This window comes from Pristiophorus japonicus, chromosome 1 (genome assembly GCF_044704955.1).
Source record: "Pristiophorus japonicus isolate sPriJap1 chromosome 1, sPriJap1.hap1, whole genome shotgun sequence".
Taxonomy (NCBI): domain Eukaryota; kingdom Metazoa; phylum Chordata; class Chondrichthyes; family Pristiophoridae; genus Pristiophorus; species Pristiophorus japonicus.
Genome location: NC_091977.1, coordinates 21,233,040 through 21,247,582, shown reverse-complemented (window position 1 = coordinate 21,247,582; position 14,543 = coordinate 21,233,040). Strand labels below are relative to the sequence as shown.

The 14,543-nt window shown below is 43.5% G+C and overlaps 1 protein-coding gene across 8 annotated transcripts in view; it reads left to right on the top strand.

Annotated features, from left to right (window-relative positions):
* nek1 (NIMA-related kinase 1) overlaps positions 1 to 14,543 on the top strand; it is a 226,766-nt gene that overhangs the window by 48,984 nt on the left and 163,239 nt on the right. For 7 of the 8 annotated variants that reach the window (XM_070878068.1, XM_070878050.1, XM_070878021.1 and 4 more), the window contains 3 exons: positions 789 to 858; positions 8,856 to 9,004; positions 14,397 to 14,456. In XM_070878068.1, coding sequence (XP_070734169.1) covers positions 789 to 858; positions 8,856 to 9,004; positions 14,397 to 14,456 — 279 coding nt within the window. The remainder of the gene's footprint in view (positions 1 to 788; positions 859 to 8,855; positions 9,005 to 14,396; positions 14,457 to 14,543) is intronic. The other variant, XM_070878030.1, reaches the window with a different exon arrangement.

Sequence of the window (14,543 nt, the reverse complement as noted above, 5' to 3'; positions counted from 1 at the left end):
CCTCGGAGTCGAGGATGACTTGCTTCCACACTAATGAGCTCAGGTGACTGATGAGACCACTGCAGGATCTACAGTCTCTGTCACAGGTGAAGCAGATGGTGGATTGTCGTGCGCTCCTCCCACTGTTTGCGCTTGGCTTCCGTGTACTCCAGGCGGAGAGACTCGAGGTATTCGGTGCCTTCCCGGATGTTTCTCCTCCACTTTGAGCGGTCTTGGGCCAGGGATTCCCAGGTGTTGGTGAGGATGTTGCACTTTTCAAGGAAGCTTTGAGGGTGTCCGTGAAGTGTTTCTTCTGCCCACCTGGGGCTGTATCAGATACTCTGTGTACGTATCTACAAGTGCTGCGTCACTAAAGAAAGAAAGACTTGCATTAATGTAGCGCCTTTCGCAACCACCGGATGTCCTAAAGTGCTTTACAGTCAATGAAGTAATTTGAAGTGTAGTCACTTTTGTAATGTTGGAAAAGTGGCAGCCAGTTTGTGTACAGCAAGCTCCCACAAACAGCACTGTGATGGACCAGATAATCTGTTTTATTTTTATTGATGTTGATTGAGGGATAAATATTGGCCAGTACACCAGGACAGAATGTATTCTCTCGTGATCTGAGAAAAGTGTGTAAATCACTAATGCAACTCGATAATACGTTCAAATTTAGGGAACAAAAATACATGAGTGGGAAGGAATGTTGAAGTGGGATATGTTGCCTGAAGTACCCATGGTATGTGAAGAATAACAATTTGAAGAACATTAATTCATCATCTGCCCTCTTCTGCAACCTCCATTTCTAGCTCATTGTTGAAGAATTTGGTCACACAGTTCTACATCATGTTTCAAAGCCAGTTATTCCCAGCGCAGCAGGTAAGAAACCTTTCTCTCATGCATTTTTTCATTCTTTAGTCTGTTTTATCTGTTTAAAAAGAAATACACTTTTCTTAAAATTGGAAAACCTAAAGTATTTTTTGATCCTCAAATATCCGACTTACTGTTTAACTTTAGAATATCCTTTGTGGTTTTCAGTATATGCATAATTACTTCAACAGGGATCACTGGACAAGCACACTTTTTAAAAAAAAAAGAAAGACTTGTATTTATGAAGCACTTTTCATGGCCACTGGACATGCCAAAGCACTTTATAGCCAATTAAGAACTTTTAGGAGTGTCGTCACTGTTGTAATGTAGGAAATGCGGCAGACAATTTGCGCACAGCAAGCTCCCACAAACAAAAATGTGATAATGAACAGATAATCTGTTATAATGATGTTGATTGAAGGATAAATATCTCTCCAGGATTAACTCCACCGCTCTTCTTCGAAATAGTGCCCTAGGATCCTTTACGTCTACCCGAGAGGGCAGACGAGGCCTCGGTTTAACGTCCCATCCGAAAGACGGCACCTCCAACAGTGCAGCACCCCATCAGTACTGCACTGGGAACGTCAGCCTAGATTTTGTGCTCAAGTCTCTGGAGTGGGACTTGAACTCACAAGCTTCTGACTCACAAACGTGGGTGCCACATGTGGGGCTGGACTGATGAAGAGGTTACAGGCATAATCGCTTGATATTAAGTTTCATGATCTAGTTAGTAAAAAAGCTTCTTCAATTGACCTCCGCATCCCATGTATGAAGAGGTTAAAATGAACCAGGATTCCTGCTTCGAACAGCAATGCAGTTGCTCTTCTGGAAAGTGCATGTACATGGATAGCATCAGGGCCAAATGGAGAGAGAGAGAGGGGAGAGGAGGGGAAAGCCACAAGATGGAGTAGCTTGCTGATGTTCACTTTCTAATGGGTTCATGCATGAAAAATGACCTCTTGATTTTGGTATCATCTGGCTGTATGGGAGTCTCCGCGCTCCTGGGAGAATGGTGTTAAGAAAACAGAAAAATCTGTATATGATGCTTTTGAAAATTGACCAGTTTGTCATGGCTGAGACATAAAGTACCTTTTTGTCACAGACTGCAGCCATTTTCAAAACTTTCTGGAGGGTAAACTATCTTGTCCATCAGGTTGACCTGCCACAGCTGGCTTCCCTCAAATGATATTGCCTGTATTGATAAATGAATTCTTTTTTCAATGGACTTGAATGTGAATTCTCAGTCCAAGGCAAGTTTAAAAAAAATTTGTTCCTGGTCTGTAGGTGTCGCTGGCAAGGCTAGCATTTATTGCCCTTGAGAAGCAGCCTTCTTGAACCGCTGCGGTCCGTGAGGTGAAGGTACTCCCATAGTGCTGTTAGGGAAGAACAGTGACGGCCGAAGCTGGTGCCAAGTTCAATGCCGGGTGGTCCATCTATTTTTTGTAGCAGTTTGCTAGGTTATTTCAGAGGGCAGTTACTAGTCACCCACATTGCTGTGGGTCTGGAGTCACATAATAGACTAGACCAGGTAAGGGCGACAGGTTTCCTTCGCTAAACTACATTAGTGAACCAGATGGGTTTTTATGACAATCCCTAAGAACATAAGAATTAGTAGCAATAGTAGGCCTTTTGGCCCCTCTAGCCTGCTCCGCCATTCAATAATATCATGGCTGATCTTCGACCTCAACTCCACTTTCCTGCACTGTCCCCATATTCCTTGATTCCCTTTAATATTCAAAAGTCTTTATCTATCTCTGTGACTTGAATGTATTCAATGATACTGCATCCACAGCCCTCTGGGTTAGAGAATTCCAAAGATTCACAACCCTCTGAGTGAAGAAGTTTCTGCTCCTCAGTCCGAATGGCCGACTCCTTATTCTGAGACTGTGACCCCTGGTTCTGGACTCCCCTGCCAAGGGAAAAATCCTCTCTGCATCTACCTTGTCTAGCCCTGTAAGAATTCTTCTAAACTCTAGGGAATATAGGCCTAGTCTACTCAATCTCTCATAGGACAATTCACCCATCCCAGTCATCAGTCTGCTGAATCTTTGTTGCACTCCCTCTATGGCAAGTATATCCTTCCTTTTGATAATAAGACCAAAACTGTACACAATACTCCAGGTGCGGTCTCAACAGGGCCCTATATAATTACAATAACATGACTTTACTCTTGTACTCAAATCCTCTTGTAATAAAGGTCTTTCTTGATAGCTTGCTGCACCTGCATGCTAGCTTTCAGTGATTTGTGTATAAGGACACCCATGTCCCTCTGAACACCAACATTTCCCAATCTTTCAACATTTAAAAAAATATTCTGCTTTTCGATTTTTCCGACCAAAGTGGATAACTTCACATTTTTCCAGATTATATTCCATTTGCCATGTTCATGTCCATTCACTTAGCCTGTCTATATCCCTTGAAGACTCTTTGCATCCTCCTTACAACTTATATTCCCACCTAGCGTTGTATCATCAGCAAACTTGGATATATTACATTAAGTCCCCTCATCCAAGTCATTGATACAGATTGTGAATAGCTGGGGCCTAAGCACCGATCCTTGCGGCATCCTGCCAGTTACAGCCTGCCAACCCAAAAATGACCTGTTTATTCCTGCTCTCTCGCTTTCTGTCGTTAACCAATCCTCAATCCATGCCAGTATATTGCAGGTGCAGCGTCGAAAATCCGGAGTTCTGGACTCCGGACCGATCGGTGGTCGTCCGGAATCCGAAAAATGTTCCGGAATCCAGACCCGCCAATCCTGCCGACCTCGGGCCTCGCCTCGCTCTCCACCGCTGCCCTTGCCTCGGGGCCGGTGCTCCCGAGCACCTCCTCCACGACAGGGTCCGTCTGAGCACCTCCTCCACAATGTGGCCCGCCCGAACCGCTCCTCCACGGATGGGTGTTTCCGGATTCGTGACGTCAGAAAGACGATCGAAAGCCCGGAATGCGGAACAGCCTCGGTCCCGAGGGTTCCGGATTCTTAACGCTGCACCTCCAACCCCAATCCCATGAGCCCTAATTTTATTTAATAATCTTTTGTGTGGCACCTTTATCGAATGCCTTCTGAAAATCCAAATATGCCACATCCATTAGAAACATAGTAACATATGGTGGTGCAGGAGTAGGCCATTCGGCCCTTTGAACCTGCACCACCATTCAATAAGATCCTGGCTGATCATTCAACCTCAATACCCCTTTCCTGCCTTCTCTCCCTACCCCTTGATCCCTTTAGCCGTAAGGGCCACATCTAACTCCCTCTTGAATATATCCAATGAACTGGCATCAACCACACTCTGCGGTAGGGAATTCCACAGGTTAATAACTCTCCTGAGTGAAGAAGTTTCTCCTCATCTCAGTCCTAAATGGCTTAACCCTTATCCTAAGACTGTGTCCCCTGGTTCTGGACTTCCCCAACATTGGGGAACATTCTTCCTGCATCTACCCTGTCCAGTCCCGTCAGAATTTTATATGTTTCTAAGAGATCGCCTCTAATCCTTCTAAACTCCAGTGAATACAGGCCCAGTCGATCCAGTCTCCCCTCATATGTCAGTCCTGCCATCCCGAGAATCAGTCTGGTGAACCTTTGCTACACTCCCTCAATAGCAAGAACGTCTTTCCTTAGATTAGGAGACAAAACTGAACACAATATTGCAGGTGAGGCCTCACCAAGGCCCCGTACAACTGCAGCAAGACCTCCCTGCTCCTATACTCAAATCCCCTAGCTATGAAGGCCAACATACCATTTGCCTTCTTCACCGCCTTCTGTACCTGCATGCCAACTTTCAATGACTGATGTATCATGACACCTAGATCTCGTTGCACCTCCCCTTTTCCTAATCTGTCGCCATTCAGATTATATTCTACCTTCGTGTTTTTGCCCCCAAAGTTGATCACCTCACATTTATCCACATTATACTGCATCAGCAATGCGCTTGCCCACTTACCTAACTTGCCCAGGTCACCCTGCAGCCTCTTGGCGTCCTCCTCACAGCTCACACTGCCACACAGCTTAGTGTCGTCTGCAAACTTGGAGATATTACACTCAATTCCTTCATCTAAATCATTGATGTATATCGTAAATAGTTGGGGTCCCAGCACTGAGCCCTGCGGCACCCCACTAGTCACTGCCTGACATTCTGAAAAGGACCTGTTTATCCCGACTCTTTGCTTCCTGTCTGCCAACCAGTTCTCTATCCATGTCAGTACGTTACCCCCAATACCATGTGCTTTAATTTTGCACACCAATCTCTTGTGTGGGACCTTGTCAAAAACCTTTTGAAAGTCCAAATACACCACATCCACTGGTTCTCCCTTGTCCACTCTACCAGTTACATTCTCAAAAAATTCTAGATTTGTCAAGCATGATTTCCCTTTCATAAATCCATGCTGACTTGGACCGATCCTGTCACTGCTTTCCAAATGCGCTGCTATTTCATCTTTAATAATTGATTCCAACATTGATTCCAACTACTGATGTCAGGCTAACCGGTCTATGATTCCCGATTTTCTCTCTCCCTCCTTTCTTAAAAAATGGTGTTACATTAGCTACCCTCCAGTCCATAGGAACTGATCCAGAGTCGATAAAATGTTGGAAAATGATCATCAATGCATCCAATATTTCTAGGGCCACTTCCTTAAGTACTCTGGGATGCAGACTATCAGGCCCCGGGGATTTCTTTAACACAATTTCCCGCCTAATAAGGATTTCCTTCAGTTCCTCCTTCTCACTAGACCCTCGGTTCCCTAGTATTTCCGGAAGGTTTTTTGTGTCTTCCTTCGTGAAGACAGAACCAAAGTATCTGTTCATCTGGTCCGCCATTTCTTTGTTCCCCATTATAAGTTCACCTGAATCTGACTGCAAGGGACCTACGTTTGTCTTCACTAATCTTTTTCTCTTCACATATCGATAGAAGCTTTTGCAGTCAGTTTTTATGTTCCTGGCAAGCTTCCTTTCATACCCCATTTCCCCCCTCCCAAATAAACCCTTTGTCTTCCTCTGCTGAATTATAAAATTCTCTCAGTCCTCAAGTTTGCTGCTTTTTCTGGCCAATGTATATGCCTCTTCCTTGGATTTAACACTATCCTTAATTTCCCTTGTGAGCCACGGTTGAGCCACCTTCCCATTTTATTTTTACTCCAGACAGGGATATACAATTGTTGAAGTTCACCCATGTGATCTTTAAATGTTTGCCATTGCCTATCCACCGTCAACTCTTCGCCAGTCTATTCTAGCCAATTCATGTCTCATACCATCGAAGTTACCTTTCCTTAAGTTCAGGACCCTAGTCTCTGAATTAACTGTGTCACTCTCCACCTTAATAAAGAATTCTACCACATTATGGTCATTCTTTCCCAAGGGACCTCGCACAACAAGATTGCTAATTTGTCCCTTCTCATTACCCAGTCTAACCCTAACCCTAACCCCCTAGTTGGTTCCTCGACATATTGGTCTAGAAAACCATCCCTAATACACTCCAGGAAATCCTCCTCCACCGCATTGCTACCAGTTTGGTTAGCCCAATCAATAAGTTGATTAAAGTCGCCCATGATAACTGCTGTACCTTCATCGCACGCATCCCTAATTTATTGTTTGATGCTGTCCCCAACCTCACTACTACTGTTTGGTGGTCTGCACACAAGTCCCACAAGCGTTTTCTGCCCTTTGGTATTCCGTAGCTCCACCCATATCGATTCCACATCATCCAAGCTAATGTCCTTTCTTACTATCGCGTTAATTTCCTCTTTAACCAGCAACGCCACCCCAGCTCCTTTACCTTTCTGCCTATCCTTCCTGAATGTTGAATACCCCTGGATGTTGAGTTCCCAGCCTTGGCCACCCTGGAGCCATGTCTCCGTGATGCCAATTACATCGTATCCGTTAACAGCTATCTGCGCAGTTAATGCGTCCACCTTATTACGAATACTTCTCTCATTGAGGCACAGAACCTTCAAGCTTGGCTTTTTAACACACTTTGTCCCTTTTAGAATTTTGCTGTAATGTGGCTCTTTTTGCTTTTTGCCTTGGGTTTCTCTGCCCTCCACTTTTACTTTTCTTCTTTCTATCTTTTGCTTGAAGTTAAATTCACCAGCTGCCGTGGCAGGAGTTGGAACTCGCGTCTCCGGATCAATAGCTCAGCCCAGCCAGTGCCGGCTCTTTGAAAGCGCTATCTAATTAGTCCCACTCCCCTACTCTTTCATCACAGCCATGCAAATTTTTATTTTTTATGTATTTACCCAATTCCCTTTTGAAAGTTTTTATTGAATCTGCTTCCTTCACTCTGAGGCAGTGGATCCCAGATCATCACGACTCGCTGCGTATATTTTATTTTTAATCTTGTGATGGAAGCTATTTCACTTGCTGGGCAACAGTGGAACCCAGCTGTTTGCCAACTGTAGACAGGCCCTTTGATTTTCAGGTTTGCATGGATTGCCAGACCTTTGTCCCAAGGGTTATACAGATTAACCAAGGTCAAAACATTCATTGGTTTTGCAAAACAATGAGCGAGTGGTTACTCAAAGTAATTCTACATACTGAATGCACCACTGAGTCTTCGAACTGGCTTGACTGAGGCGCATTAATTTGGAAATATATGGAGCAGCCTTCAGTCATTTTTTAATTCAGTTTCAAGTGATTAAAGTATCTTAAAGTATTGCAGCTTATTGCACCATGCAAAGTACGTTCTGAATTCGATATTTAAACTGATTCAGTCCTTGTTGTTTTATAAATATATGGACAATCAGCGTTTTTTTTGTGCCATTATCTTGCTTATATTCAACTTTTAATTTTAGCCTTCATGTGATGGTCTGTTAGTTTGCTGTTTTTCAGGTAGAAAGGAGTGTGTGCTGGAAAGTCCACATGGGCTCTGTTGCATAACCCGGTGGCCCTGTATCCCATTTATGGAATGCATAAGGGTGCATATTTCCATTCATAGGAGACTGGTCTGCTTATGATTTTTTTAATGTATTGACAACGCTGATAAGGCCATATTTATTGCTAGTTCCCGTTGTCCTGAGAAGGTGGTGGTGGGCCATCTCTTTGAACTGCTGAGGGTGTTGTGCTGGTTATGTTCCTATGATGGTGATAGGTCAGGAATTCTTTTTTGTTCCTGGGATGTGGGCTTCGCTGGCAAGGCCAGCATTTATTACCCATCCCTGACTGCCCTGCTTCTCAAGGGCAATTAAGAGTCAACCACTTTGCTGTGGGTCTGGAGTCACATATCGGCCAGACTGGGAAAGGACGACCGAATTCCTTCCCTAAAGGGACTTTAGTGAACTGGATAGGTTTTTATGAAAATCCGGTAGTTTCATGATCACCATTACTGATACTAGCTCTTTTTAATCCAGATTAATTAACTAAATTTAAATCCCCCAGCTGCAGTGGTGGAATTTGAACTCTTGTCTTCAGATTATAAACCCGGGCCCACTGGATTACTAGTCCAGTGACATTACCACTGTGCCACCGTTCCCTTGCATGTCCATTTGTGGCTCTTGTCTTCTTGGTGGTGTGGAGCAGGAAGATGCTGTCAAATGTAAGCTTGCTGTCGAGAATTCTTTAGTTGGGTCATACTGCATGCAGAGTACACTTTGTGATTGAAGGGGTGGATATTGAATCAAATCTGCTCTGTCCAGAATATGAGTTAACAGTTTAGGAGAAAGCCTGAATTGCAACACAGTGGTTCCTTAATAGTGATATTGGTTGCCTTTTTTGTTTTGACCACAATGCTAGCCAGGGAAACAAGGTCAATTATATTGCTCTAATTGCCTCCTTGGTTAAGATCAGCCCACCAGCACCTTCTCGAGGCCAACTTGAGATGGGCAATAAATGGTGGCCTTGCCAGTGACGCCCACAACCCGAGAATTAATTTCTAAGAACTTAGCACCGAACAGGAAATGTGACCTCCGCGGAACCTGATGAATCACCAGAGAAGACCAATTAAGGGCTGATATAAATTTGCAAACATTCGCTTTTGCAGAAAATCAACAACAAATTTTCCTTTATTCGGCAGTGAAAAGACCAGGTCCAGTCTCTGGATCTGCAGGACCTGCGCAGAAAATCACCAAGCCGGCGGCCAAATACAGAGTGCCATTGACTGTAAAATCTGCAGAGGCAGCAAAAAAGTTTTCTGATAAGAAACCACTACCGAAGCACAAACAGGTGAGGAGCAATAATGTAACTGTAAGAGACGAGGATTTGTTGTGTAACCAAGCAAAAACCCTTCTGTTCACAGTTGGACTGGTGGGGTTTTACCTTGGTGACTTTGTTAGCAGTTTTATTTTGTTTGCACCTTTCACTTAGTATCGAGTTTTATTGATTGTAGAAAATACAAGTATGACCATAGATGCGATTTGTGTCACTGTTGCTGATCTCTGCTCTGTGTATTGCTTTTTTGGAAGTACTGCTTTTGTTCATTCTGAAAACCTTGTTTGAAACCTTATTCTAGAACCAGGGGTCACGGTCTCAGAATAAGGGGTCAACCATTTAAGACAGAGATGAGGAGAAATGTCTTCACTCGGAGGGTGGTGAATCTTTGGAATTCTCCAGCTCCGAGAGCTGTGGAGGCTCAGTCGTTTGAGTATATTCAAGACAGGGATCAATACATTTTTGGAGACAAAGGGAATCACGGGATATGGGGATAGGGCGGGAAAACGAGGTTGAGGTCGAAGATCAGCCATGGTCTTACTGAATGGCGGAGCAGACTTGAGGGGTCATATGGCCTACTCCTGCTCCTATTTCTTATGTTCTTGTGTTCTTGTTCATTGTGATGCATTCCTTTGGACCGGATGACACAGCCAAATTTTCTTTGTGGATTCAAACTTTGTCGCAGAGTTTCGGCACGTCTGTCGAAGTGATCTGTTGTGTTCTTTTTCCTGCTCTAAAGTGTTTTCTTCTTCTCCTCTGAAAGCTTTGACACCTTGTTTGAATCTTCTATGGGCAGGAACCACGGGTGTATATCCTGTAAAACAGATGAATGTTAAACCCTGCACATTTGTATCATGATATATATTGTACTGGAAATTGCACTGTATTAATGTATGCAAGAAGTAGTGTTCTCTCACATTCCAGTATGTAACCACTGCGAGTTCAAGGGTAGCCCCATGTACCCTAAATACATCAGAAATTGGATTGGGATTTACCATTCATGTCTACGTTTGATACAAGATACCCAAGTTGGCTCACCTTGCTTGCACTGTTGTTTGTTAACCTCGCCAACAACAACAACTTGTATTTATATAGCACCTTTTTAATGTAGTAAAATGTCCCAAGATGCCTCACAGGAACATTATCAGACAAAATTTGACACTGAATCATGTAAAGCGCTATTAGGGCAGATCTTGGTCCGAGGTAAGTTTTAAGAAGTGACTTAAAGGAAGAAAGAGGTAAAAGAAAGAAAAAGATTTGTATTTATATAGCGCCTTTCACGACCACCAGACGTCCCAGAGTGACATATTAATTAACAGAAGAATCACAGGGCAACACTGAGTGAAATATAACCTAACTACTACTTGCCAGAGGCCTCAACGACAGAGTTAGAGACAGAGATGCCTCAACTAACTACCGTGTAACAAAATCGATAATGTCCTAATTCCATCAGCAGTTTATATTATTACAGCAAAAGTCAACTGTTCCTCAGTACCAGTCAATAAATCTAAATCTGCACCTCTTCTGTGAGTTGGCAGTAGTCAATTACAGCACACATCCTCTTCAAAGAAATGATCACACAGGAAAACAAATTGGAACTTGTTCAATGGATGGCATAAATTAATCAACTTTTTAAAAGTTGTGGACCTCGCCGGATAGGCCAGCATTTATTGTCTCGACAAGGTGGGGAGCCACCTTCTTGAATACAACTGAGTGGTTTGCTAGACCATTTCAGAGGGCAGTTAAGAGTCAATCACATTGCTGTGGATCTGGAGTCACATATCGGCCAGACCAGATAAGGACGACAGATTTCCTCCCTAAAAGACATAGTTGAACCCGATTGTTTTTTTTAACAACAGTCTAGTAGTTTCATGGTTACCATTACTGATAATAGCATTTTATTCCAGATTTATTTAATTAACTGAATTTAAATTCTCCAGATGCCATGGTGGGAATTGAACTTGTCTCTCATTATTAGTCCAGGCCTCTGGATTACTAGTCCAATAACATAACCACTATGCTACCGTACCTAGTTATGGGGAAGTTTGGATTTGGTGAATAGGGAAAGTCTGTTGCTCTGGTTGGGGATCAGTGACGAGCAGGCATCAGTTTAAAATTGCAACCGAGGGGTTGAGAGAGAGTGTTGTTGGAGCATGGAATGCTTTGCCATAGGAATTAGTCGAGGCAGGGACCAGTGCTTCTTTTCGAGGCAAGAGCAGATGAAGAGACAATGCTATGGGGAATGAGCAGGGAAGTAGAATTAGTTTGGGATTGCTCTCACCAAGAGCTCGCACATGCACAATGGGATGAATCGCCTTCTTTTGCGAAGTAACAAATCCATTTTAATATACTAGACGAAATTCCATAATGTTGCCCTGAGTCAGTCGTTGGGGTGTTGCGGGAGGTTGGCAGATTTCCAGTTCAGGAATTTGGAAAGAAGTTTGCAAAACATCTGCCAACGGCAGTCCAGTCTGTGCTCTTTGATTAGGTTCCTGTAATATAAATGAAGCTTTCCCTTACCCACTGCATGTAGGTAAGTAGATAAATCTTTGCATATACTATGGGGCTGCAGATCTTTACTTTTACTATCCACCTTTGTGAGTTTGTGTGGCAAACATAAAGAACTATAAGGCAGTTGCTCTAACTAATTAGAATGCATTACAGGATATAATAACCTGCTCCAAATCATTACCAGATATTTTCCTGCTTGCGGGTATTTTTCTCCTCGGTTATATCTGTGTTCGATACAAATAGTTGGAAATATGGAGAGAGCAAGAGGTGAGCAAGTATACTATTGGTCACTGTTTAAGGTTTGTATGTGTCTGAATGAAGTCACTGGGGGAGAAATTGCCCTTTTTTTTTTTAGAGGCCCATTAGCCCCTCCGGGGTCGTTAACGGGGTGGATGACACTTTTCGTCCGGGAGAGGGGGGCGCTCGGAAATTGCCAGGAGTTTGTGGAGGCATTGCCATGGCAGCGCCGCGCCTCGTGGGAAGAACCCCAGGCTGCCACGCAACAGGTGATGATGTCCCCGTAGCGCTAGGTGCCGACCCCTTTCCGCCCCATGGGAGAAATTGCCCCACTGCCCGCGAGCGGATGTCAATGCTGGCCGACGTCCACTCGCGGGATGGAAATTAAAGGGGAGGTCACCATCTTAATTGGTTTGCCAACTCTTGGATCGGCTACAGTAATGACTCCCTAGCGTGGTTCAGGCCACCCAAAATGGGGTGGGTGCCAGGCTACAGGTCCGATCCTATGCTGGCCTAATGAAGGCCATCAGAGACCTTGCTGGTTGCGCAGAAGCCCTTCCCTTTAAGCGAAGAGGAGGGGCGTTGAAGCGCATTAGCGCTATGTGGAGCATTCGTGTAGCGCTGCAGTACTCGCCCCAATCGTGCCCCGGGACCCATCCCGAAAGGATGTGGAGCACGCGAAATTGCGCTCTGCTTCTTCTGAGGGACGCCAGTTCCAGTTCAATGGCAAAGGGTGGGACTTCTGCACCGGGCACAGTGAGTCTCGGTCCCAGCAGGTTACTGCCCCCAATCGGGCAGAGGGCAATTTTGCCCCTGTAAGGAGATAAAATACGGTCACTAAGGTGGCAATAGATAGATAGACAGATGGTCACTAAAGTGGATACTGAAGGTAGTGAATTGATCTGACACATGGTCCAGATTGAAGGTTTATCAGTATTAGGAGGTTCTGAGGAATCTGAAGTTCCTCTACCTTACGGTAGGGATTGTAATATATCGTAAATTGTATGTAAAACTCGCTTATGTATGTAAAGCACGCTTATGCACTCGCTTACAATGGGTTTTAAGAAGGGGAAGCAGCAAAGCTTGCTACACAGCAAAGCTTGATGGTTAATGAACCATCTGTTGTGTTAACTTTAATACAGACTGATTCAGTACTGAATAACACATCCACCAAGGACAGGAGGGAGTCAGCAGTCTATTGTAGCAACATCTGAAGGGATGTTTGGGAACAAGATAGTAAACCCTAGGAAACAAGGTTAATTCACACATCGTGAAGAACTGAGGCAAAGTTCACACCACTGAACAACACAATTCGGAACGGTGACATATGATGGGAGATGGCCAGGTGGGAACCGCTCAGAGCCAGTCTGATTGGCCGACTGCTATCAGCGAAGTTAATCAGTGGTTTTGTAGGAGGGTCGCACACCTCGGAACCTGTAGATGTAAAACCTTTGGTCTTAGAAGGTTCATCTGCATGCTTGAATAAAAACCGTTGAACCGAGGTTTCGTCTGAGTGATTCCGTGGTCGATTCCTTATGTCAGGGAGTCCACCTTGAAGAAGTTGTCTTTTTACCCCAACACCCCTACTCTTTTTACTTTCAAAGTTATGTTAGAATAAATTGATGTTTTATCTTTTTTGTACAAAAAAAAATCACACTTTTTTTAACTGCTAAGAATAATTTCCTGAATGGTGGGGGAAAGAGTTCATCGGCATGATTTTTCCATGAGTGGCAGAGGAGGGGCCAGGTGTTGCAAACAGCAAGCCTTTTGTGAACATCTAGTTTTTTAGTTAATCATAAAGACAAAATGTTTTGACAGAAAACATCACTGCAGACATTACAAACACAGCAAATGTACAAGTAAAGTCAATAATTGTCAATATTGTATGTCGTCATTATGTTAGAAACTTCATTTCCAGAAGTAAGTCCTCGGCTTAATGAGAACCCCAGCTGGTGGCTGAGAGGATTTTCTAAAACTATCTTTGTGATTGGATTGGTTCCTCGTTTATTTATTGTTTAGCTAACAGTTGCTGAATGCTCAAGTTTGATTTGTGTACGATCGATATATTTAGCAGAACAAAGTCAACAAGATGAAACTAAGAGAGCAGTAAAAAGAAATAAGAAAAATTGTCTGAGTAAAAGCACTTGTTTTTCAACCTATTCAACGGTGGCTGCTAAATGGAGTGTCTTGTGGAAGCAAATGTCAAAAAAGGAAAGGAGAATAAAGGTTGAAGTAAATGTTATCCCCAAATGTTGTCTCTCCCTCCAAAATTCTATTGAGTCAAGGTCAATTGAAAATGTTGAAACTAAGATTGATAGATTCTTGTTACATAAGGATATGAACCAAGGTGGTCAAATGGAGTTGAGATACAGATTAACCATGATCTAATTGAATGGCCTCTTCCCGTTCCTGTGTTATCCAATTAATTTTGTTAAATCAGTTCTGTAATTTGAAGCTTACCTACACTGAAACGGCACTTAATTTATTTAAAAAAATGTGTGATTCGCTTTGACTTGGTAATCTCTACCTGCCTCCTCCCCCCCCCTTCCCCCCGCCTCCCCCAAACATCCCATTTCACATTTAGCTACAGTTTAGCACACTGCTAACCATTTATCTTTGCAATTAAACCATCTAATTTGCAGTTTCACTTTTTATCTAGGCTCAACCTACTCCAGTGAAGAAAATGAATGCAGTGGAAGAAAGGAGGAAAATGTTTGAGGTATATTTAGTGTTAAAAAAAAATATGCAGTCAGTTGAGAGTTTCCATGGATAGTGGAACGAGTCAGAGAATTACTCTGGTAACTAC